Here is a 26,093-nt window from a genome sequence, read left to right as displayed (position 1 = left end):
TATAAAATAGAGATGTAGCTTGGATTGCAAAGCCACAGCTTTCCCTTGACTTTTCGACCCACACTTGCATGGGTCCCCTTGAGGAGGATTCCTTCCAGAGCAGGGGTCTCCAACCTTGGCAGCTTTAAGACTTGTGGACTTCAACTCCCAGAATTCCTGAGCCAGCTTTGCTGGCTCAGGAATTCTGGGAGTTGAAATCCACAAGTCTTAAAGCTGCCAAGGTTGGAGACCCCCTGTTCCAGAGGACCTTTTTCTGGGAGGACAACCAGTACAGATTGTAGCCTTTATTGTAGCTCCAATGAAGTCTGCCAGTGAGAGACACCAACCCCCCAAAAACAGAAATAAAAGAAAAAAGTCTGGATAGCAAGTGTGGAGACAACAGAAGAGCAGAGAGAGAAAAAACTAGGAAAAAAAAAATCACAAAACACAAAGACTTGCAAAAAAAGAAGCGGAACAACTCTGGCAAGAGAAAATGAAAATAGTCCCAATCGTAATAAGTGCCTTGGGTGCAATCCAAGGGTGAAATCCAGCAGGTTCTGACAGGTTCTGGAGAACCGGTAGTGGAAATTTTGAGTACTGGCAAATACCACCCCTGGCTGGCCCCAGAGTGGGGTGGGAATGGAGATTTTGCAGTATCCTTCCCCCAGGAGTGGGGAGAGAATGGAGATTTTGCAGTATCCTTCCCCCAGGAGTGGGGTGGGAATGGAGATTTTGCAGTATCCTTCCCCCAGGAGTGGGGAGAGAATGGAGATTTTGCAGTATCCTTCCCCCAGGAGTGGGGAGAGAATGGAGATTTTGCAGTATCCTTCCCCCAGGAGTGGGGAGAGAATGGAGATTTTGCAGTATCCTTTCCCCAGGAGTGGGGTGGGAATGGAGATTTTGCAGTATCCGTCCCCCAGGAGTGTGGTGGGAATGGAGATTTTGCAGTATCCTTCCCCTGCCATGCCCACTAAGCCACGCCCACCAAGCCATGCCCACAGAACCAGTAGTAAAAAATTTGAATTTCACCTCTGTTGCAATCCCAAAACATCTGGAGCACCACTTGAACACCTTCAGCATTGACAAATTCACCATCAGTCAACTGCCAAAAGGCAGCTTTACTCGGAACAGGGTACCATAAATCCTGTGCGGAAACTTGAACACCATCAAAGAAAAACAACTGCCGATCCTGAATCCCTTGCCAAGGACTCAGTAGGTGGAGAAGAATGCCAAACCCAATCTAAACATCTGGCCGAATGTGTGAGAACCCATCATAATAATATTAATGGATGAATGAAAGCAAATATATACATGTCCCGGGATAAGATTGGAAGATCCAATCTGGGTCGGTCACCAGGTCATCTTCCAAACTTTTGGACTTGTGCTGGAGCCCAGAACTTCTCTCTCACCAGAATGATCTGTCCCACCACATTCCAGTTGAAAGAAATTCCCTGAGGATGGTCTCCACTCCAGTATAAGTCTGAATGCTCAGATGACCAAACCTCTGGTCCAAATGACCGACTCAGATTGGATCCTGCAATATTAATTCCCACAGCAATAACCGTAACTTGCAGCAACTCCCACATATAACTACTGTAATAAGCTCTTCCACAAAATCTAGGTTGGTCCAGTCCAGAGGTCTGCAAACTTGGCTCTTTTAAGACTTGTGGACTTCAACTCCCAACCCAAAGAGCAGCACGTTTATGCACTGCATTCCACTTAATTGCAGGCTCATTTCAAGATATACTTAGTACTGTTCAGGAAAAAAAAACCTCACTGGAATTAATTGCCCAGTTTTTATAAACACCTTTGGGGGGAAAAAATCCCCATTTTTACTTAACATTTTAACCTCAAGCAAAAGATACAGGCAGACTTAGTTTCATAAATTGGATTTATACTTCCATCTGCTGGTGAAGGAAATCATTACATCTCCTCTCTTTTACCAACAAAAAATATTCCTTGGTGGATTTTTTTAAAAATAATTTTATTAACAATTGATAAATCAAGTACATTTTCTCAAAATAATACATACGGTAGGGATGGGCCAATGTCTATGTACTTTTAAATCCATCTTACTGGTAGTTAAAATGAAATTCACACCAAATTCTCAGCTGAAGTTATGGATTAGGATATTTTTTGCCTATTTTTTCTGTCTATTGCTGTTTTAATCCCTACAGGTCCACGTTCACCTATATAATCACTTCAATGAGGACATTTAAATTTTTGAGACACTCTGATAGAATTTATTTGCATTATCTGTTAACCAAGATGAATTAGCGAATTCTGCAACATTATGTGTATGTGTAAGCTTCATCCACAAATAGTTGCCTATAGTTATTCTTGTTAGGGGATAGGTTTGCTTCATTTGTTCTATTGAATGGATTTTTATTGGTCAACCAATATGACTAATAAAGCAATGGCTGAAATAATAGTTTAATATAGAGTTTTGGATTTTCATTTTCTTCTACTGTATAATTTTTTTTATAAAGTAGGATATATATATATATATATCCTATATGCTCAACCAAGCCCCCACCCAAACAGGACACACACCCGGCCAATCAGAGCACAAAAAAAACCCCATCCAATCGGAGCACAGCCAAGCTCCCACCCAATCAGTTCAAACCCCCACTAGCAGTTAAAAGGAAGAAACAGCTGCGATCACACATTGCTCCCAGAAGCACGAAGCTGAAACCTGAAGATGACGAATGAGACTTTGTCGAAACGTCGCCAAGACACTTCCAATTTTACGCGGGAGAAAACCCGAATAACCAAAGACCTACATACAAACACCCGCGAAAACCTCAGAAAACAAATATATATATATATATATATATGTATGTATGTATGTATGTATGTATGTATGTATGTATGTATGCATGTATGTATGTATGTATGTATATGTATGTGTGTGTGTGTGTGTGTGTTTTCTGAGGTTTTCGCGGGTGTATATATATATGTATGTATGTATAAAATAGAATACTACTATACAAAAAATTAAATTAAATTTTACAAAAAATAAATTGTTTTAACATGAGCATGAAAAGCAAAAACTTCCATTATATAGTATTCATTTTAGATTCAGAGTGGAAATGACTAATTAAAACAGCATTGGAAAACAAGTAACATAGGAACAAATACAGGACAGAATTGGCTGGGATTTTTTTCTATTTCTTTTTTTCTATGTACCATACTTGACACTATTAGTAACAAATAACAAGGATGGAAACGAGCTAGACACTCTGGGGTTTTTATGAGGAGAGGTCAAAAAGATCAAGATGGTGTCCATAGCAGTGGTGGATTGCTCCTGTTCTGTCCCCCTCGCCTCAGTCCGAGTGATGACTTAATTAGCCGGCACTATCAGCTCTGGCAGCAAACTAGCGAGCGTCTGCCAAGTGTCTCTGTTATCTCTCTTGATGAGTCAACCAGGAACAAACAGTACTTCAGCTATAGTTAAGCAGTTGATTTGCTTGCTACGAAGAGGTATTGCAGCCTTTGCTGCTTTTATATCCTGTGGGGTGTGGCTCCATGACTCAGCACTTCCTAGGCCTGCCCCATCCCTGCTTCTGTTGTTCCCGCCTCTCCTGTCTACGAAACCTAGGGTCCAACCAGGCCTGATTGCCATCAGCCGGGTCTGGAGGCGTGGCCTGGGGGGGGAAGAGTCAGGGGATGGAGGCCTCGTTATCTCCTCCACCTGAGCTGAGCCAGGGAAGCCGGTGCTCCAGAGGTAAGTCCTGATGGCTCTTCCCCCTCACTTTCCGAGTCACTTTCTGGCAGGGGGCCCGGCACGGGGGGTGCAGACACAACAGCTCCCGGTTCTGTCCAGTTCTATAGAACTGGTAGTAAAACCATCGGGAGGCTCCCCCCACCCACCCAGATGTCATCGAGGGGCTTCTGCGCATGTGCAGAAGCACGCATGTGCACGTGCTCCCATTGAGAACCGGTAGTAAAGGTAAGTAGAACCCACCCCTGGTCCATAGCCATATATTTGAGGTGCCTTTCCCTTTTTTTTACATGCATTACAGGGACAATGCATGCAATGTGTGGGTTGTAGCTGTCATTTAGAGCAGGGTTCTCGAACCTTGGCAACTTGAAGCCTGGAGGACTTCAACTCCCAGAATGCCCCAGCCACCAGGCTTAAAGTTGCCAAGGTTGGAGTCCCCTGATCTAGAGTTTCCAGCTTTCACTAGCAGAGCGTTGCAGGAGGCCATCGCAGGCAAAGACGGAGCTCAGGAGCCCATTTTCCCTGACACAAGTGACATCGAGCTGGGCACGCCCACCCCGGCCACACCCAGCCCGGTCCCCCAAAGTCAAACACAACCCTGATACAGCCCTCAATGAAATTGAGTTTGACACCCCTGTCCTAGACTAAAGTTCAAAGCTGTGACTACTCTTTCTACCCTGCTTTTTAAAAAGTCCAGCATTCTTTTCCACAGAATATCCGAGGGAATACCACGGCTTATATTGTTCTGATCTTTTTAGGTACCGAAAAATCACAACATCTGAATATCTTCGTGTCTATCAAATGCAAGTCTGCGGTGCTTTTCTTACCTGCTTCTCCCTTTACTACTGATGGTTGATTCTGAAAGGCAGAAGCTATTGTGGGGGGAAAAATACCCCTCTGGGTTCAGTTTCAAGTGGGGAGAAAGACAGTGGAAGCACGGAGGCAGATTGGAAAGATGGTTTATTGATGGACAGGACCACATGGGTTTGAGGTCCTGGGCAGTTGAACACATGGAGTGGAGAGTGAGGGTTATTTAAACTCTCTCTTGGGCCTTGCCCTTGAGCTTCCTGTTCCTGTGGCAAGAGCATGTATTCTATTGGCTGTAGTCAGACTCCCATGTGGAGTCATGCTTGGGCTGATGTAATGTCCCCAGGTGATTTTGCCCTGCTGTTAGATGGGTAGAAGACTAATCCTATTATGTCCTGAGGGGTCATGTCTTAATCCCATCACCCTGGAGCTGGAAGGACTTTTGTCTTGTAGACAGGTTGGCCCAGTCTTAATGTGCATCAAATATCTGCTGGCGGCAAGGAGCTGCAGGGAGCTGTTCTTTGTCTTTAAAAACATGTTTCTCCTTTTCTCATCCAGGGAAATATAATATTCTACCTTTTTAATATTTCCTAGAATATTTCGTTCGTCTAGGGGAGGGAAGGATGCTAACTTTCTACACTAGCCATCACTTTAGTATCTTGTTAATTCTAAGGCCGGTGGTTTTGCCTATTGTCATGAGTTTGGTCTTCTTTATATTTAACATTATTCCCATTTTTCACTCTGCTCCATGAGTTTTATTACATAAAAGGAAGCATTTCTCCCCTCCCAGTCTCAGTAAAAGGTTTTGCTGATTGAATCATTCCAAATGAAAGCATCAGTATTGCAGAATTCCTATATTTGCAGAGTTATTCAGTCCCCTTTCGCCATAGTGTCATCTCTCTTCTTTTCATTGTTTAATTTGATGTCCAAGGCTCGGAGTTGGCTGAGGAATCCGGTGTTTGGACAGATGCCTCTGTGAGAGTCCACTGATTTCAAGGCTTCCACAAGTGTCAGGTTTTCGTGGATTATCAAATACGCCAACACTAAAGTGGCCGAACGGCTTAGCCCCATAGCACAGTGGACAAAGACCTTGCCTGGAAAGACATAACAAAAACAACTTCAGCAGTGATGGGATTCAAATAATTTAAGAACCGGTTCTCTGCCCTAATGACTGGGTGGGTGGGTGTGGCCATGGTGGGCGTGGCCAGGGGGTGTGACAGGCAGCCCTAGGCCTCCTGAACCCCACTGGGAGCAAAAATGGGCCGTTTTCTTCTTCTTAAGATGTAGGATGTTCCGAGTAGCGCAGTTTTTTGCAGTTCCGCTGGTGTTATTGCAGGAAACTGCAATTTCTTGATGCGTTTTGTAAAATTCTTGGACATGGTGCCAAGTGCCCCAGTGATGACAACAACAACAATAACAACAACAATAATAATAATAATAATAATGTCATCAATAATAAAGTCACAATAATAATAAAGTCAATAATAAAGAAAAGTCATGGGAGCACAAAGTGGAAAAAGTTACCAAAAATGAGACGGTGAAGATCAGTGGGACTTTCGAATACAGATGGATCGTCATTTGGAATAAAACACGTTAGATATCACGGTTGTTGAGGGCCAAAGCGTACAGTATTGATATCGCTGTACCAGGAGACGCCAGAGTCAAAGAAAAAGAACTGGGAAAAAATTACGGAATATCGACCTGGCCATCAAAACCTACACAGCTATGGATGAAACATGTAACAGTGATACCAGTGGTGAAATCCAATTTTTTTTATGACCGGTTCTGTGGACGTGGCTTGGTGGGCATGGTGTGGCTTGGTGGGCGTGGCAGGGGAAGGATACTGCGAAATCTCCATTCCCACCCCACTCTGGGGCCAGCCAGAGGTGGTATTTGCTGGTTTTCCAAACTACTCAAAATTTTTCTCTACTGGTTCTCCAAACTGCTCAAAATTTCTGCTACTGGTTCTCCAGAACCTGTCAGAACTTGCTGGATTTCACCCCTGAGTGATACCCATTGTCATCAGGGCACTTGGTACCATGTCCAAGAATTTTGCAAAACGCTTCAAGAAATTGCAACTTCCTGCAATAACACTGGCGGAACTGCAAAAAAATGTGCTACTTGGAACATCGTACATCTTAAGAAGGTACTTGGTTGATATCTAGGATGCTGGCAGCAACCTGTATCAGCGATTAGCACCAGTCTTTGTGCTAATTAGCACCTGTATTTGTGACACATTTTTAAATGTTCAGTTGTCTGACTTTTTTTTTAATTTTTTTATTTGAATTTATATCCCGCCCTTCTCCGAAGACTCAGGGCGGCTTACATTGTGTTAAGCAATAGTCTTCATCCAATTTGTATATTATATACAAGGTCAACTTTTATTGCCCCCAACAATCTGGGTCCTCATTTTATCTACCTTATAAAGGATGGAAGGCTGAGTCAACCTTGGGCCTGGTGGGACTTGAACTTGCAGTAATTGCAAGCAGCTGTGTTAATAACAGACTGATTTTAGTCTGTTGAGCCACCAGAGGCCTTTCAGGTTTAATGAATAAAACAGATGATGATGATGATGATGATGATGATGATGATGATGATTGATTTAATCTTCAGTTCGATTCACAATCTGGGACTAAAAAAAACTTAGCACTTCAAGTCCTAGCCAAGGACCTAAAAGGTGTTAAGGAAGCATCTGACTATATCTAATACAGACTAATGCTGAATTTCTGCCTGAATATCTCGGGATATTCAGGTCTAATAAGTTCCAAATTTCCATGTATCTAAGCAACCCTTTGGGTATTGCTCAAGGGCCCCTGTTACTATAGGTACAACCATTGATTTCTTCCTCCACAATCGCTCAACTTCAACTTACAGATCGCAATATTTTGTTATTTTTTCTAGTTGTTTCTCTTCAATTCGGGCATCACCTGGTATTTTATTATTATTATCTCTTTTATTCATTAAACATGAAACTTAGTCAACTGAACATTTAAAAATCATCATCATCATCATCATTATCACTAGATATCAAGATTTGAGAATCGAATTGCAGAGACTCTGGCATAAACCAGTGCAGGTGGTTCCAGTGGTACTCGGCATACTGGGAGCTGTGCCTAAAGACCTAGGCAAGCACTTAAAAACGATTGGCGCTGACAAGATCACCATTGGTCAGCTGCAGAAGGCCACCTTACTGGGATCTGCTCGCATAATTCGCCGATACATCACGCGGTCCTAAACGCTTGGGACGTGTTCGACTAGTGATCTGTGATACGAAATCCAGCATAGTTATCTCGTTTGCTATGTATACTGTCATTTTGTGTAAATAATAATAATAATTATTACTACTACTACTACTATTACTACTACTACTACTATTCAAAGCACTGTTGAAGAGGCTCTTGGGAAGATTTGGAAAATCATTTTGAACTAATTCTGCATTGCTACCGAGAGTCAGCATGATTGTCTCCATGAAGTTCAGAAGCTGAAGTTCAGAAGCTGAACTCAACTTTAGATCATCTTGCTTTCCCAAGCTTCCAAGACACCCTCTTTTTCTTATTTACTTGGTGTAGAAAACTCCCAGCTTTAAGCATGAAGAATTAAACAAATCTCCTTTTACTTTATAACCAGTGGTGGGATTCAAATAATTTAGCAACCAGTTCTCTGCCCTAATGACCGGCTGGGTGGGCATGGCCAGAGTGTATGACAGGCAGCACTTGGTCTCCTGCATCTCCCTGGGAGCAAAAACGGGCTGCGGGGGGATGCACCCACCCCCGCATCCCATTTTGGGCCTAGTAGGCCTCCCTGCACCCCCTCGGAACGAAAACAAGCTGCGCGGGTGTGTGTGTGTGTGTGTCACACACACCCATGAACCGTTTTGGGCCTAGGAGGCCTCCCTGCACTTAACTGGGAGCCAAAATGGAGCACATGGAAGGGGTGGGCAGGAAGGGCCGGGGCCAGCCAGCAATTTAACTACCAGTTCACCCGAACTGGCCCAAACCGGCTGAATCCCACCACTGTTTATAACAGTGGTGAAATGTAAAATTTGTTACTACTGGTTCTGTGGGCGTGGCTTGGTGGGGGGGTAATGTGACTGTATGGGTGTGGCCAACTTTTTTTTTTTACTTTTAAAAGCATTTTTTCTACAACCTCTTCGGCCGAAGAGGTTGTAAAAAAGGCTTTTCAAAGGCTCTGATGATCCCAGCTGAGATTCCTGATTGTCAGAGGCTTTTGTTTTCTTTTAAAAGCATTTTTTTTGCCTTTAAAACAAAAAAAAAGCCTCTGACGATCAGGCAACTCAGCTGGATCGTCAAAGCCTTTTAAAAGCATTTTTTACAACCTCTTCGGCTGAAGAGGTTGTAGAAAAAATGCTTTTAAAAGGCTCTGACGATCCCAGCTGAGCCATGCGATCATCAGAGGCCTTTTTTTTTATTTTTAAAAGCATTTTTTCAGCCGAAGAAAAAATGCTTTCAAAAGTAAAAAAAAAACCCCTCTGATGATCACGTGGTTCAGCTGGGCATGGGGGTGGCAGGGATTTTTGCTACCGGTTCTCCGAACCACCTGCCACTATCGCTACCGGATCGGGAGATCCGGTCCGAACCGGGAGCATTTCACCGCTGGTTTATAACCATTGGTAATTATGGGCCAGAAGAGTCACCTCTGTCCAGCGAAGCTTTCCTGACCCAAAATAAGCAATAACTTTCAGCTTCCATAGCTGACACTGACAGCCCAGCCCCTTTTTTTGGGATGCCATTCCTCATTTTTAAAAAAATCTCCACTTACCTCCTACAGAATTTAAGGCCTTGTGTATGAAATCGGCAGCCTTGTGGAAGAAGACGCTTATGTCAAATGAATTGTCATCGAAAGCTTGCACTCCGTAGTACTGAATCGGCAGGTCTCGGTAATAACGTGCTCCAGTGTTGATGTTGTAGGGCCCGTCGGCTGCATTAAGGATATGAGTGATGCCAATGCGCTGAAGAATGGATTTACTTCTTGCTGCCCATCTGTCAAAAGACAATCAAGGCTTGTCAAAAGACAATCAAAAGAAGAGGAAGAATGGAGAGCTATCTTCGCCTCATTACATCGTCCCATCCCGCCTGGTCAGGCAGGGAGGGTATGCTGCGGAAGCCATCAATTAAAGAACTTTGACTGGCAGGATTCAGGAAGAGAGCCTTCTCTATCAATTGTTTCCATCCTTTGAAACAGTCTCCCTCCTTTCTCCCCTGGGGGGTGAGGTGCCCCCCACGTTCTCCTGGCCTTTCACAAAAAACTGAAGACCTGGGTCTGCTGACTCATTTGGGGCCCACAGAAAGCATGCTGCCATACTTAGTTTAGTTATTCTGAATGTTAAATGTTACTTTACTTTGTATGCAGAGATTCATACAAGTTTTTATGTCTGAGAGCCATGGTGGCGCAGTGGTTAGAATGCAATAATCCAGGTTACTTCTGCTGCCTGCCGGCTGCCTGCCTGCCTACCTGCCTGCCTGCCTGCAATTTGGCAGTTTGACTCTCACCAGGCTCAAGGTTGACTCAGCCTTCCATCCAGAGGTGGTATTCAGTTGGTTCGGACTGGTCAGGCGAACTGGTAGCAGAAATCACAGGTGGGCCCATTCACCCGCCCTGACTCTATGCTGTCCTATTTAGGCGCATTTTGAGGCTGGGCGCATGCACGGAAGGCACGCAGATGAGCAAAGTGCATGCGCGGAAGGCCGGGCGCATGCATGCACTCACATTTTTGGTGCTGGGTGAACTGGTTGGTAAATTATGTGAATCCCACCTCTGCTTCCATCCTTCCGAAGTCGGTAGAATGAGGACCCAGATCGTCGGGGGCAAGACGCTGTCTCTGTAAACTGTTTAGGGAGGGCTGTAAAACACTGTGAAGCGGTATATAAGTCTATGTGCTATTGCTATTATTTGAACACCAGAGTCACCTTGTGAGGGAGGTGGCTTTTAAGTCTAATATATAAAAATAAAATCAATAAATCACTTCTTGGTCACCATTCTGTTAAGCTACTGAAGTTCGCAGATGACACAACAGTGATTGGTCTCATTCGAGACAATGACAAATCCGCATATAGATGAGAGGTCGAATGACTAGCCTTGTGGTGCAACCAAAACAATCTGGAACTGAACACACTCAAAACCGTAGAAATGATGGGAGAAACCCTTCCTTACTTCCACCTCTCACAATACTAGACAACACAATATCAACAGTTGAAACCTTTAAATTTCTAGGTTCTATCATATCGCAAGATCTAAAATGGACAACTAACATCAAAAACATCATCAAAAAAGGACAACAAAGAATGTTCTTTCTGCGCCAACTCAGTAAGCTCAAACTGCCCAAGGAGCTGCTGATTCAGTTCTACAGAGGAATTATTGAGTCTGTCATCTGCACCTCTATAACTGTCTGGTTCAGTTCTGCAACCCAACAAGAAAAACACAGACTTCAGAGGATAATTAGAACTGCAGAAAAAATAATTGCTACCAACCTGCCTTCCATTGAGGACCTGTATACTGCATGAATCAAGAAGAGAGCCGTGAAAATATTTACAGATCCCTCACATCCAGGACATAAACTGTTTCAACTCCTACTCTCAAAACAATGCTATAGAGCACTGCACACCAGAACAACTAGACACAAGAACAGTTTTCCCCCCGAAGGCCATCACTCTGCTAAACAAATAATTCCTTCAACACTATCAAACTATTTACTAAATCTGCACTACTATTAATCTTCTCATCGTTCCCATCACCAATCTCCTTCCACTTATGACTGTATGACTGTAACTTTGTTGCTGGCAATCCTTATGATTTATATTGATATATTGACCATCAATTGTGTTGTAAATGTTGTACCTTAATGAACGTATCTTTTCTTTTATGTACACTGAGAGCATATGCACCAAGACAAATTCCTTGTGTGTCCAATCACACGCCAATAAAAAATTCTATTCCATTCTATTCTATATCATGCTGAAGCCCACAGAGGCTCCTAGCAACTGAATTTCAGCTACCTGCAACCCACTCGGTCCAGGAGTAATAGATCCATCCCCTCCCACTTGGTCACCTCCTTCCTGGTTAGCTATTGAAGCAAAAAAGAAACAAGCAGAAATTGTTTTTCTTCCTTTTAATGCTGGGACAAGGGCCTCCAGGAATTCTCCTAGTTTGTACAGGGGCTGTGATGTTTGTAAGCCCTGGGCAACTCTCTTGATCAAAGTAAAAAATGTTCGGCTGTGATCATGAAATATGGGTTGATTGACAGTGTTCCTTTCACCAGCCCCTGGGCCTGGAATTCTCTTCCATCACTGGTTCACAGACCAGATGTTCTAGACATCATTGCTGGTGGTTTGATTGGAATGGTTTGACAAGAGTCACGACGGCTCTGATTTTTAATTATCCTCCAGTGAACGTTTGTCTAATGATCCTTCAGTATGGATGATGAAAACAATTAGCTGGGCATGCAGAATGTAAGAGACTGGTAATGTGTTTTCAGACTAACAACCATAATTAAATGGAGAAGCTTTCAGGAGCTCACAAGATCTTACCTCTATGCATTTATTAAAATGTGCTAGTGAGGAGATGTACTACCAGGCTTCCTCTGATTTTTGGCCACCAAATGTTAGCACACTTCCTGTTGTGGCCTGCCAGCAGTCAGCAGAGCTGGCGGCAGATTCAGACAGTGAGGAGGTTGGGAAGGAACTTGGGCCAGTCCTGGAGTCTGGGGGAAGGCTTGGACGGGGGCTCTGAGTTAGAGGCAGAGAGGGGGCCATAGTCATTTGCTGCCTCCGGAGTCTGACATTAGCAAGGCAGAAGATCAGCGTGAGCCTGTTCCCAGTGTGCGCATGTGCAGAGCTGCCAGGAGACAGGAAAAATTAAGGAAACAGGGTCGACTTGGGAGTAAGGCTTGGAGATGATTGACCCCTCTCATAAGACATAAAAGAGAAGCGAACAGGACGTGAGCTTTTGCAGGAAGCAATTAGTTCATATGGCCGATTCAAGAGTTGAAACTTCTGTTTGTGACTCTGTGCCAAACTGGCCTTGCCCTGTGTCTGGAAATTAGCTCTTTGGCAGCGTTCCATGTGAGATAGTTCCACGTTGATAACCTTCCCCTGAAAGACTGTTTATCAAGTCATGCGGACTGTAAATGAAAGTAATTCACAGCCATATGAATTAAAGAGGTTTGCTAGGACTACGTTTGTGCTGTTTAATTTCTAAGAAAGCCTACATCAGAACACTTCCCTACAATATGTAGTTCTTTACGCTCCACCCATTCCAGGGTCTGTGCAGTTTCATTGCATACAGATGGTGACTCAGCCATTCATTTATTTTCCATGGAATTGAAGACTTTCAAGATTTTGCTGGAAAAAATGAATTTGGAGATCCTGAGGGCAACTAACCATGTTCTTTTTTTTTCTTTTTTAAAAAAAAACTATCTCTGCATTACATCTTAGATCAGTGTCTCTCAACCTTGGACACCCAGAATTTTGGGAGTTGAAGTCCACACAGGTACAAGTGGCCAAGGTAATTTTAAAAAAGTGAAAATAACATGCTGATGGTGATGACATCATCCATTCAGTCATGTCCGACTCTTGGCAATTCTCTGGGCCAGGTCTCTCCACATCTTCTGACCTTGCACTGCTTCTCTGTGTTGTTCTATGCTCTGGCTGGTGTCAGCTTTGAAAGTGAATAAGATGCACAAGACTTCTTTGTCACCCTCCTTTGACTATTTCACAGAAAGTTTCACAATCCCTAGCTATTAGAAACACAAAATGAGTGGAGTTCCTTGGTCTTTTTGATTAAACAAGTTGGTCAGATTCGGATGGTTTATAAATGTTGTTAAATAAATACAGACCCAAGAGGAAAATAAGCCCTAGCATGATTTTTCAGGATGCTCGTAATATAAGCCCTACCCTCAAAATAAGCCTCAGTTAAGATTATTAGCCAGGGGACCGCATTTAGTACCATATTTTACCAAAAATAAAGACCTAACCGGAAAATAATCCCTAATGCGTCTTTTGGAGCAAAAATTAATATAAGACCTGGTCTTATTTTCATGGAAACATGGGGTAAGTGAATTTTGAGTGGGCAAAACTGCTCACTCTATTTCATTTTATTGGGCTCCCTATGTTGGGTCATTCCCAGCCCTCCATGGGTGTTGTGTCTTGCCCGCACTCAGAGCAGTCGGGGCCTTCTTACCTGCTCCCGAACACTGAGGAATGTATGCCTCCCGGCCCCAGTCCTGGCTCCATGCTCACACAAACTGCAGAAGAAGGAGCATCTCCCGGCCCCAGCCCTGACTCCATGCCCAGGCAAACGGAGCAGCTAGACCCCTCCCCCTCCTCCACAGCATGTGAGCCTGAGGAGGGTTTATTCCCAACAGCTGCTGATTGGTGTGACCCTCGCATCAGAAGGCTGGATAGGCGGAGGCAACAGAAGGAAGGGAGGGGCAGGCCTTAATGAGTGCTGAGTCATGGAGCCACACCCCATGGCCTATATAAAGGAGCTACTTTCTGGCAGTCTCTGAGTCAGGCAAAAGTCGAACTTATCTTGCTGAAGTCACTTTCTGGTCTCCTGCCTGCTCTGAGGACTTTGCTAGGACTTTGGGCAGAGCTGCAGAGGCAAGCCTGATTCGGATTTCCCTGACCCGGCCGTCAGCGGAGGAGTGGGACACGACATCGGGATTCTCAGTGGTAAGAATCTCCCTCTCAGAAGGGTAGATAAATTATGGCAGAAATCTTCAGAGGGATTGGTCCCAAAAGGTCGAGATGTGATGTACAGAAAAACCAGAGCCTTGATTGTGTTGTCCCCACCACCATCTTGGCTTTTGTGCCTTGTGGACTCTCCTATTGTGGGTGGAAATATACCAATGAGCCCTGTTGAATCACTGGAGGTGAAGGCACTTTTGGGACACTTTTGAAAAAGGGAGTGATCAGTAGATAATGCTTCTAAGCAACCATCCCAGTGGGGTTGCTCCCGGTTCGGTCCGGTTCTATAGAACCAGTAGTAAAACTGGCGGGAGGCTCTGCCCACCTGCCACGTCATCGTGGGTGATCTGGGCATGTGCAGAAGCGCATGCACGCTCCCGTTGCAAACCGGTAGTAAAGGTAAGTAGAACCCACCCCTGAACCATCCTACTTACGCATCTCCAAGGTAGAGGTTTGGCCATACTTGGTCCACATGATTATCAGATCCTCCTCTTGCCCATACCAGTCTCTGCAGTTCGGACAGTGTTGGGGTCTCATAATTGTTTTTCCTCTCTGGACTGGGATTGTGGGAAGAACGGGTGCTTAGATTGGTCATGGCTGCTCTATACTTTTATTCACACGATGATTCCCCACTGACCTGTCTGGAAACAAAGGTTTTCCATTAATTATGATATTGTGCATATAACTAGTATTCTAAACCAGGGGTCTCCAACCTTGGTCCCTTTAAGACTTGTGGATTCAACTTCCAGAGTTCCTCAGCCAGCTTTGCTGGCTGGGAGTTGAAGTCCACAAGTTTTAAAAGGACCAAGGTTGGAGACCCTTGTTCTAAACTGTCCATTGGGTTTTCATGGCAAAAATACTGGAGTGAGTTGCCATTTCCTTCTCCAGTGGATCACGTTTTGTCAGAACTCTCTGCTATGACCTGTCTGTCTTGGGTGCTCCTACACGACATAGCTCATAGCTGCACTGAGGTACACAAGCCCCTTCATCACGACAAGGCAGTGATTCATGAAAGGGATAGTCAAGGCTATGGTTTTCCCATTTGCAATGTATGGCTGTGAAAGTTGGACCATCAGAAAGGCTGAGCAATAAAGAATTGAGGCCTTTGAACTAAGGTGCTGGAGAAGACTCCTGCGAGTCCCTTGGACTCCAAGGCTATCAAACCGGTAAGTCCTAGAGGAGATCAACCCTGACTGCTCTTTAGAAGGCCAGATTCTGAAGAGGAAGCTCAAATACTTTGGCCACCTAATGAAAAGGAAGGACTCACTGGAGAAGAGCCTAATGCTGGGAAAGATTGAGGGCAAAAGAAGAATGGGACGACAGAGAACAAGGTGGCTGGATGGAGTCACTGAAGCAGTAGGCATGAGCTTAAATGGACTCCAGAGGATGATAGAGGACAGGAAGGCCTGGAGGAATGTTGTCCATGGGTCGTGATGGGTCAGATACAACTTCGCAATTAACAACAACAACAACAGTGTTCTAAATTGCTCTTTTCTCCTCCTCCAAGGCTTCTTTGTTGGCCATTGAGGGAAAAAAGCGTCTTCTTCTTCCAGTTCAGCATGGAAACATGTAGCAGAACAAGTTAGCTGAGAATAAACGGTTGAGGAATGATTGGGGACTGAATACAAAGTGAGGGTCCAGGGTAGAAAGTCTTCAAGGAGATCTGAGAGAGAATGAATACGGAGCAAACCAGAAAACAAATATATGAAGAAAAAGATCCATGGTGAAAAACCAAGACAATTGTGATTGGACTGAATTGATGAGATCTTCAAAGACAGGGAGATGAGAAGCTTATAGGACCCAAAAACAGTGCAGTAGCAATAGCAATAGCACTTAGATTTATATACCGCTTCATAGTTCTTTTACAGCCCTCTCTAAGCAGTTTACAGAGTCAGCCTCTTGCCCCCAACAATCTGGGTCCTCATTTTACCAACCTTGGAAGGATGGAAGGCTGAGTCAACCGTGAGCCAGGTGACATTCAATCTGCCAAACTGCTGGCAGCCGGTGATCAGCAGAAGTAGCCTGCAGTACTGCACTCTAACCACTGCGCCACCACAGCTCAAGAGTGCAGGAAGCTGTTTATGGAGATGGTGGAAGCAAGGACTGTTTGCAAAGGCAGAAAGATATGGAGAGTGAGCCGTGTTGACATAAACACACACTTTTTTCTTTCTTTCCTGAAATCTCCTGTTTTTAAATTCTTTGCCTTATGATTTCATCCTCCTGTTTTTACATACGCTTGTGGAAAGTTAGCACCCACCCTTTCTTAGAAGAATGAAATATTTTGAGAAATATTAAAAAGGCAGAAGTGGAGAAACATGCTCTTAAAAAGAGAGAAAGCAGACTCAGTTTCCCTGCCCCCAGCATATATTTTGTGCCCATTAAGAAAGACTGGGCCAGCCTATCTACAAAACAAAAGACCTTCAGCTCCAGGGTGATGGGATTAAGAACAAGACATGATCCTTCAGGACATAATAGGATTAACCCACTACTAATTGGCAGAAGACAAAGAGCTCCCTACATTGCACAATCTCCTAAGGGTATTTCAGTCCTTGCATCACCCTCAACCAAACTTAACTCAGGCAAACACCTAGGATTTGCACTTTGCCTATAGAGCCAGATATGACCCCTAAACAACCCCTACAGGGCCCCTACATGGAGTCTGACAACAGCCAATAGAATACATGTTCTTGAACAGGAACAGGAAACTCAAGTACAAAGCCTAAGAGAAGGTATAAAACTCCCCCACCAACTCCAATGTGGTCAGCTGCCCAGAGCCACAAACCCATGTGGTTCTGCTTCATCATTAAACCATCTTTCCAATCAGCCTCCATGTTTCCAGTGTCTTTCTCCCAACTTGGAACTGAACCAGATGGATATTTCTTCCAACACGCTGGAAATGATTGATGGGCTAATAGCAGATTCCCACCTCACTCCCTGCACACGTTGCTCCCCCCTTTCCCATCTTTTTGGCATAATTTATAATTTTACTGCTATGTGATATATAGCAATATGCATGTAAGTGTGTGCGTGCAAACACAGACATATTCATACATACATACATACATAGTTTTATTGTTTTTAACCTTGTAAGCCACCCAGAGTCACCTTGTGGTGAGAATGCAAACAAATAAATTTAACAAATAGGCAAACAAACATGGGTGCACAACATTGCTTACGTCCTTGATTGCTGAGAAGCATGATGTAGCCCCCTGTGGAGCACATTGCAATAACTAAGAGAGGATGTAACTGAGGCATGGATGACCGTTCTCAAATGCAACCAGCTCAGGAAGTGATGCAATTGGTGCACCGGTGCAACTGCGTGAAATTGTATGTCCCCGCAACCTCTACATCAGAGGTGAATTTTACCACCGATTCGCCGTGCACCGAAAATGTGAGCGTGCGCACACACTCACTTCACTTGTGTGTGTGCCTTCCGTGCATGCACTATGCTCGTGCACGCAGCTTAGAAAACGTGGTTAACTAGGATAGCATAGCACCAGGGTGGGCGGGCCCAGGTTGCCACTACCGGTTTACCCAAACCGGTCCAAACTGGCTGAATATCACCATTGCTCTACATGACCTGGCGATCCAGGGAATCCAGGTGAGGTTGAAGGAGCATATATCCAAGTTGCAGGCCTGCTCTTTCAGTTCCCCAGATCCGGTTTCCTCTCGGTCCGCACTAGTTGGCTAAGATTTCAGTTTGCTTGCCTTCATCCAACCTGTTACTGACTTCAGGCAATGTTCAGAGATGCTTCCTTGGCCCTGAGTAGTACATAAGGAGCAATAGCTGACATGGTGCAGATAAAAACTACTTCCCAGGGGTCAGATCCATGTATCTGCCATTCTTTAGGGAAAGGGGGGATTTTTAATTACTTTCTTTATTTATTACTTTCTTCTCTATGTATCCTGCATCCTGCAATTTATTGATTTATAACTTTTAACCTGGTGCCTAAGCACCCTGGCATTTTTTGCACCTTTTTGGGGAGTGTAAGGCCATGTGGGTTGCATCGCTCGAAAGCCAGTAGAGGATGACCCTGAGAAAGTTCCCTTATCAGATTCTCAGAGCGGCCGATACAGTAACATCTTTGCACCTGCGGATTGGCTGAATCCACATGGGACTGTTGGAAGGGTTTTTGTTGTGGTCCGTCAGCAGCCTACGGAGCTGGCAACGGAGTCGGACAGCGATGAGGCTGAGGTGAGGCCAGGGCCTTTGGGAAGTGAGGTGCAGACTCCAGAGCCTTCAGAGACTGATGGTAGTGAGGCAGAGGAACAGGAGGAGCCTGTTCCTAATGCATGCATGAGAAGAGCTGCCAGAAGGCAAGAGCAGTTCAAGCAGAGAGGACAACTCAGGAGTAGGGCCAAGAGATGACTGGCCCCTCCCATAAGGCTTAAAACAGACCAGCACCGGCGTTTGAGCTTTGCCGGAAAACAACATTGTAGCTGGGTCTTCTGCTTCATCTTCTGCTTTGTCTACATCTTTGTTTTTGTGGCTTCTGGACATTTGCCAGGAAGAGCCTTTGGCAGTTTGCCTAATTGGACCAAGGTTTGCAAGATAACTGAGGAATTTGTGTTGGGAGGCATTTGTTTTAGTTTGAGGTGAACAACAGTGGGAATGAAGTAATTTCCAGCTGTTCGAATAAAGTTTGTTTTTCCACAGGCTGCGTTTATTACTACCTACAGTTAGAGTAAAGGTATTAGAAACCTGTTGTGCCCCAGGCCTACTTGGGCCTGGGGCACAACAGGTTTCTAATACCTTTACTCTAACTGTACGGCCTGTGGGCCCTGAGACTCTGCTTTCTTTTCGCCCTGCTATCACCCCTGTTCAATAAAAGGTTCCTTTTGAAATGCCAAGTTACATAACATAACATCAGAGTTGGAAGGGACCTTGGAGGCCTTCTAGTCCAACCCCCTGCCCAGGCAGGAAACCCTACACCATCTCAGTCAGATGGTTATCCAACATTTTCTTAAAAATTTCCAGTGTTGGAGCATTCACAACTTCTGAAGGCAAGTCGTTCCACTTATTAATTGTTCTAACTGTCAGGAAATTTCTCCTTAGTTCTAAGTTGCTTCTTTCCTTGATCAGTTTCCACCCATTGCTTCTTGTTCTACCCTCAGGTGCTCTGGAGAACAGCCCAACTCCCACTTCTCTGTGGCAGCCCCTGAGATATTGGAACACTGCTATCATGTCTCCCCTAGTCCTTCTTTTTGTTAAACTAGACATACCCAGTTCCTGCAACCGTTCTTCATATGTTTTATCCTCCAGTCCCTAATCATCTTTGTTGCTCTTCTCTGCACTCTTTCTAGAGTCTCAACATCTTTTTACATCGTGGCGACCAAAACTGGATGCAATATTCCAAGTGTGGCCTTACCAAGGCATTATAAAGTGGTACTAGCACTTCACGTGATCTTGATTCTATCCTCTGTTTATGCAGCCCAGAACTGTGTTGGCTTTTTAACAGCTGCTGCACACTGCTGGCTCATATCTAGATGGTTATCCACTAGGACTCCAAGATCCCTCTCACAGGTACTACTATTGAGCAAGGTACCACATATACGGTACTGGTGCATTTTGTTTTTGGCCTAAATGTAGAACCTTACTTTTTCACTGTTGAATTTCATTTTGTTAGATAGCGCCCAATGTTCAAGTCTGTCAAGATCTTTCTGTAACTTGAGCCTATCTTCTGGAGTGTTGGCTATTCCTGCCAGCTTGGTGTCATCTGCAAATTTGATGAGTTCCCCATCTATCCCTCGTCCAAGTCATTGATGAAGATGTTGAAGAGTACTGGGCCTAAAACAGAGCCTTGGGGTACTCCACTGCATACTTCCTCCATGTGGATGTAGTTCCGTTGAGGACTACACGTTGAGTGCGGTTGGTCAGCCAGTTACGAATCCATCTGGTGGTGGTGCTGTCTAACCCACATTTTCTACTTTATCTAGTAGTAGGTTATGGTCTACTTTATCAAATGCTTTACTGAAGTCCAAGTAAATTATATCAACAGCATTCCTCTGGTCTACTAATTTTGTCATTTTGTCAAAGAATGCGATAAGATTAGTCTGGCATGATCTGTTTTTGACAAACCCATGTTGGCTTTTGGTTATTACTTTGTTTGCTTCTAGGTGTTCGGTGATTCGTTGCTTGATTATCTTTTCCAGAATCTTCCCCGGTATTGAGGTCAGACTGATAGGTCTGTAGTTTCCTGGATCTGTTTTTTTTCCTTTTTTGAAGATGGGAACTACATCAGCTCTTTTCCAGTCCTCTGGCAGCTCCCCTGTGCTCCAGGATCTTTGAAAGATATAGTTCAGTGGTTCTGAGATCACGTCTGCCAGTTCCTTCAGAACCTTGGGGTGTAATCCATCCGGTCCTGGTGATTTGAACTCGTCTAGGGTAGACAGGTGTTCACTTACCATTTTCTTCCCTATTCCCTAAGTTTCAAGAGTCTTTACTTTCTTGAATAAGGGGGAGAGGCCGGGCCTTACACCAGGATACGTTTAGCTTCACAAGCATCGCACTGACCGCTTGGAACTCAGTAATGTCTTCTCTTCCCTTCTTATTTTTTTTAATAGAAAAAAACTTGTACTTGGACTTGTAAGGATATAAAGGCCTTTTGGATAAAAATTTGGTGGATTTTACAAAATGTTTTGAAAAAGAAGATAAAGTTCCTGCCGCAATTTTTTCTGTTGGGAATTATTACGGACTGTACAGTAATTGAGACTAAATTGATTTTAAATCTAATAACAGCAGCAAGATTACTAATAGGACAATACTGGAAGAAAAAAGAAGTACCTACAATAGAAGAATGGATATTGAAAGTTGCCAATTTGACTGAGATGGTGAAGATATCAGCCTTTTTGAAAGACAATACGCAAGAAAGATACTTAAAGGAATGGAAAAAATGGATTGACTATATTCAAAGTAGATATCAGACTGAGAGTTATCAGACTGTTTTTGAATGATTATGATGTATTATTTTTGATTGTTTTTGGGGGAAGTTAGGAATTGATGATTGTGGGGGTATAATTAAGTTGGGACGAAAATTTTTTAGCATATGTTTGTTTTATTTTTAACTATACCTTGTGCTCGTTCCGGGAAGTCGGGGCGAGGGGTTGTGAAGGGAGGGGGAGGGAGGGGGAGGAAGGGGAATTTTCTGTAAAACTTTTTGAATAAAAAGAAAAAAAAGAAAAAAAAGAAAATAGGAAGAGTCACTTCATATCGAACATCTTCACAGTGAAGATGGGCATCTATGTCTGGAAGGCTTCAGTCTATCTGAGATAAATCTCTGCAGTGGCAAACAGCTAGTTTTGCCCGAGGCCATTATCCCTGCTTTAAATACATCTGTGTCTTCTGACATAAAGGAAAACATCCGTATTTTTATCCCCACTCTAATATTAGATCATACCTCCAATTTATGATGTGCCAAATCACATCATAAATTGGAGGTCCTTGTCTCTCCTAAACATTCAGGAGGTTTTACTGTTTAAAATAACATTGGACCTTGGGAGTCTCTGGATTTGATGCATGCAACTGAATTTTCTCCCTGCATGAATTCCTTCGAGCTTACCAAAAACCAGGTTTTTGGGGAGCTGTTTTTCATTGCCTGGGAGGAAAACACTGGGACTTGTACGCTTCCTTTCAGCCAGACCTGGGTGCCCTGAGGTTCCTAGGCGGCTCCAAAGATTTATTTTTAGCCATGAGACCAGGGGTGAAATCTGGCAGGTTCTGATAGGTTCTGGAGAGCTGGTAGCGGAAATTTTGAGTAGTTCAGAGAACCGGCAAATGCCACCTCTGGCTGGTCCCAGAGTTTTTATTTTATTTTATTTGTTTACATTTATATCCCGCCCTTCTCTGAAGACTCAGGACGGCTTACAGTGTATAAGGCAATAATCTCATTCTATTTGTATTTTGTATTTTACAAAGTCAACTTATTGCCCCCCCAACAATCTGGGTCCTCATTTTACCTACCTTATAAAGGATGGAAGGCTGAGTCAACCTCGGGCCGGGCTTGAACTGCAGTAATTGCTACAGGCTTCTAACAGCCTGAGCTATTACGGCCTACGAGTGGGGTGGGAATGGGGATTTTGCAGTATCCTTCCCCTGGAGTGGAGTAGGAATAGAGATTTGGCAGTATCCTTCCCCTGCCATGCCCAGCAAGCCACACCATGCCCAGCAAGCCACGCCCACAGAACTGGTAGTAAAAAAATTTGGATTTCACCACCGCATGAGACATTAAGGTAGTCCTTGAATTATGACCACAATTGAGCTCTCAACATTTCTGTCGCTAAGCAAGATAGTTGTCATGGGAGTTTTTGTCCCATTTTACCACCGTTCTTGCCATGGTTGTTAAGTGAATCAGTGCAGTGGTTAAGTAAGTAACAGGGTTGTTAAGTAAATCTGGTTTCCCCTTTGACTTTGCTGTCCGAAGGTCGCAAAAGGGGATCATGTGACCCTGGGACACTGCAACCTGTCATAAGTAAGAACCAGTTGCCAAGTGTCTGTATTTCGATCACATGACCCCGGGGATGTTGCAATGGTCGCTAAGTGTGAAAAACGGTCATAAGTTACTTTTTTAGAATAGAATAGAATAGAATTTTTATTGGTCAAGTGTGATTGGACACACAAGGAATTTGTCTTGGTGCAAATTTTTTGTCTTTGTTTTTTGCAGTGTAACTTCAAAATGTATTCAAAATGTATATTCAAAATGTAATTTTTGCAGTGTAACTTCAAACGGACACTAAAGGAATGGTTGTAAATCAAGAACTACCTGTATTTTAGTAGGATGAAGACCAGAAGAAGCTACATAAGAAAAGACGTTCTTCAAATTACGCTTATTGTTAGGGGAGACATGGGTTCCAATACTTGAGGGGCTGCCACAGAGAAGAGGGGGTCAAGCTATTTTCCAAGGCACCTGATGGCCAGACAAGGAATAATGGATGAAAACTGAACAAGAAGAGATTCAACCTAGAAATAAGGAGAAATTTTCTGACAGTGAGAACAATCAACCCATGGAACAGAAGTTGCCTTCAGAAATTGTGGGAGCTTCATCACTGGAAGCTTTAAAGAAGAGACTGACAACCATCTGTCAAAAATGGTGTAGGGTCTCCTGCTCAGGCAGGGGGTTGGACTAGATGACCTACAAGGTCCCTTCCACTCTAATATTAGATCATACCTCCAATTTATGATGTGCCAAATCACATCATAAATTGGAGGTCCTTGTCTCTCCTAAACATTCAGGAGGTTTTACTGTTTAAAATAACATTGGACCTTGGGAGTCTCTGGATTTGATGCATGCAACTGAATTTTCTCCCTGCATGAATTCCTTCGAGCTTACCAAAAACCAGGTTTTTGGGGAGCTGTTTTTCATTGCCTGGGAGGAAAACACTGGGACTTGTACGCTTCCTTTCAGCCAGACCTGGGTGCCCTGAGGTTCCTAGGCGGCTCCAAAGATTTATTTTTAGCCATGAGACCAGGGGTGAAATCTGGCAGGTTCTGATAGGTTCTGGAGAGCTGGTAGCGGAAATTTTGAGTAGTTCAGAGAACCGGCAAATGCCACCTCTGGCTGGTCCCAGAGTTTTTATTTTATTTTATTTGTTTACATTTATATCCCGCCCTTCTCTGAAGACTCAGGACGGCTTACAGTGTATAAGGCAATAATCTCATTCTATTTGTATTTTGTATTTTACAAAGTCAACTTATTGCCCCCCCAACAATCTGGGTCCTCATTTTACCTACCTTATAAAGGATGGAAGGCTGAGTCAACCTCGGGCCGGGCTTGAACTGCAGTAATTGCTACAGGCTTCTAACAGCCTGAGCTATTACGGCCTACGAGTGGGGTGGGAATGGGGATTTTGCAGTATCCTTCCCCTGGAGTGGAGTAGGAATAGAGATTTGGCAGTATCCTTCCCCTGCCATGCCCAGCAAGCCACACCATGCCCAGCAAGCCACGCCCACAGAACTGGTAGTAAAAAAATTTGGATTTCACCACCGCATGAGACATTAAGGTAGTCCTTGAATTATGACCACAATTGAGCTCTCAACATTTCTGTCGCTAAGCAAGATAGTTGTCATGGGAGTTTTTGTCCCATTTTACCACCGTTCTTGCCATGGTTGTTAAGTGAATCAGTGCAGTGGTTAAGTAAGTAACAGGGTTGTTAAGTAAATCTGGTTTCCCCTTTGACTTTGCTGTCCGAAGGTCGCAAAAGGGGATCATGTGACCCTGGGACACTGCAACCTGTCATAAGTAAGAACCAGTTGCCAAGTGTCTGTATTTCGATCACATGACCCCGGGGATGTTGCAATGGTCGCTAAGTGTGAAAAACGGTCATAAGTTACTTTTTTAGAATAGAATAGAATAGAATTTTTATTGGTCAAGTGTGATTGGACACACAAGGAATTTGTCTTGGTGCAAATTTTTTGTCTTTGTTTTTTGCAGTGTAACTTCAAAATGTATTCAAAATGTATATTCAAAATGTAATTTTTGCAGTGTAACTTCAAACGGACACTAAAGGAATGGTTGTAAATCAAGAACTACCTGTATTTTAGTAGGATGAAGACCAGAAGAAGCTACATAAGAAAAGACGTTCTTCAAATTACGCTTATTGTTAGGGGAGACATGGGTTCCAATACTTGAGGGGCTGCCACAGAGAAGAGGGGGTCAAGCTATTTTCCAAGGCACCTGATGGCCAGACAAGGAATAATGGATGAAAACTGAACAAGAAGAGATTCAACCTAGAAATAAGGAGAAATTTTCTGACAGTGAGAACAATCAACCCATGGAACAGAAGTTGCCTTCAGAAATTGTGGGAGCTTCATCACTGGAAGCTTTAAAGAAGAGACTGACAACCATCTGTCAAAAATGGTGTAGGGTCTCCTGCTCAGGCAGGGGGTTGGACTAGATGACCTACAAGGTCCCTTCCAAGTCTGTTAATCTGTTAATTAAATCTGTTAATTACAAACAGAAAGATTGGTACCTGGTTGCAGTTGGTTTTTTCTCTTGTTGTCTTCTGCACAATTCTTGCAGGCTCTTGCCTCTTTCATCCGCAAGTAATAAAGCCTATTGCTTAATCCTTCTGGCTGGTTTCTTTTTTTAGTCACCGATAGCCAACCCTCTGCTGGTGCTGGATCAACACTGTTTCGACATGGTGTGTTTATAGATTAAGTTTCTGATACTTTTGGCTTGCGCCTGGCTTCCAGCCTGCTTCTTGGCCCCTGCATCCTGTAATCAAGGGTAGAAATATGAGAAAACCACTTTACAAATGACGGCAGAAGTAGCTTAAGATTCTTAAAAAATAAAACCTGGGAAAGGATTACAGTTGAGAGAGGATTGCAGATTTATACTTTCAGTGGGATAGGCCAACCTTGCAATATATTTTCCTCGCAATAGCAAAAGGACTGTTCTAAATTTGTATCCTATCCCGGGGCTGCATAAAATTTAAATCCAGCTCTTGCCTCCCGGGCTCCGCTTTCACTGGCAGAGGGCTGCAGGAGACCAGCGTGGCTGGAAACATGAGTGACGTTGAGTTGGCCACACCCCCTGGCCACCCCCCCCCCCCAGGTCAAACTGATGCGGCCCTCAATGAAATTGAGTTTGACATCCCTGCTCTATACCATTCTGGACACAGTCTCTTCTTCAGCTGACTGCTAGCTGCAGTTCGGCAGTTCAAATCTCAGCAGGCTCAAGGTTGACTCAGCCTTCCATCCTTCCGAGGTGGGTAAAATGAGGACCCAGATTGCTGGGGGCAAGAGGCTGACTCTGTAAACCGCTTAGAGAGGGCTGTAAAAGCACTATGAACCGGTATATAAGTCTAAGTGCTATTGCTAAAGACTTCCAATATTGGAGCACCCACAACTTCTGAAGCCAAGCAGTTCCATTGGTTAATTGTTC

The 26,093-nt window shown here is 43.9% G+C and overlaps 1 protein-coding gene across 3 annotated transcripts; it reads right to left on the bottom strand.

Moving 5' to 3' along the window:
* Positions 1-2,843: 2,843 nt before the first annotated feature.
* Positions 2,844-25,657, bottom strand: LOC131200993 (dual specificity protein phosphatase 13-like). Of its 3 annotated transcripts, none has more exons than XM_058188466.1 (5): positions 25,567-25,657; positions 25,180-25,424; positions 14,649-14,851; positions 9,290-9,510; positions 2,844-5,604 (listed from the first exon to the last, which is right to left on the bottom strand). In XM_058188466.1, exons 3-5 carry the CDS (start codon positions 14,807-14,809, stop codon positions 5,381-5,383), a joined length of 606 nt encoding a protein of 201 aa, XP_058044449.1. In that variant the 5' UTR covers positions 14,810-14,851; positions 25,180-25,424; positions 25,567-25,657; the 3' UTR covers positions 2,844-5,380. The 3 variants fall into 3 exon arrangements, with proteins under 3 accessions (XP_058044449.1, XP_058044447.1, XP_058044450.1); XM_058188464.1 differs by having other exon boundaries at positions 14,649-14,855; positions 25,567-25,656; XM_058188467.1 differs by lacking the exons at positions 25,180-25,424; positions 25,567-25,657 and adding an exon at positions 10,238-10,356 and having other exon boundaries at positions 14,649-14,815.
* Positions 25,658-26,093: the final 436 nt, after the last annotated feature.

The sequence above is a fragment of the Ahaetulla prasina genome, chromosome 6, assembly GCF_028640845.1.
Source record: "Ahaetulla prasina isolate Xishuangbanna chromosome 6, ASM2864084v1, whole genome shotgun sequence".
Taxonomy (NCBI): domain Eukaryota; kingdom Metazoa; phylum Chordata; class Lepidosauria; order Squamata; family Colubridae; genus Ahaetulla; species Ahaetulla prasina.
This window is presented reverse-complemented; position numbering and strand designations above follow the sequence as displayed.

Bases quoted from the DNA above. Each gene is read 5' to 3' on its own strand.
- LOC131200993 (XM_058188466.1), bottom strand. From the start codon at position 14,809: ATGACCAATCTAAGCACCCGTTCTTCCCACAATCCCAGTCCAGAGAGG. The intron at 9,511-14,648 runs GTAAGTAGGATG...GTCTTTTGACAG, and splicing joins AACCTCTACCTTGGAGATGC to ATGGGCAGCAAGAAGTAAAT. The intron at 5,605-9,289 runs GTAAGTGGAGAT...ATGTCTTTCCAG, and splicing joins GGCCTTAAATTCTGTAGGAG to GCAAGGTCTTTGTCCACTGT.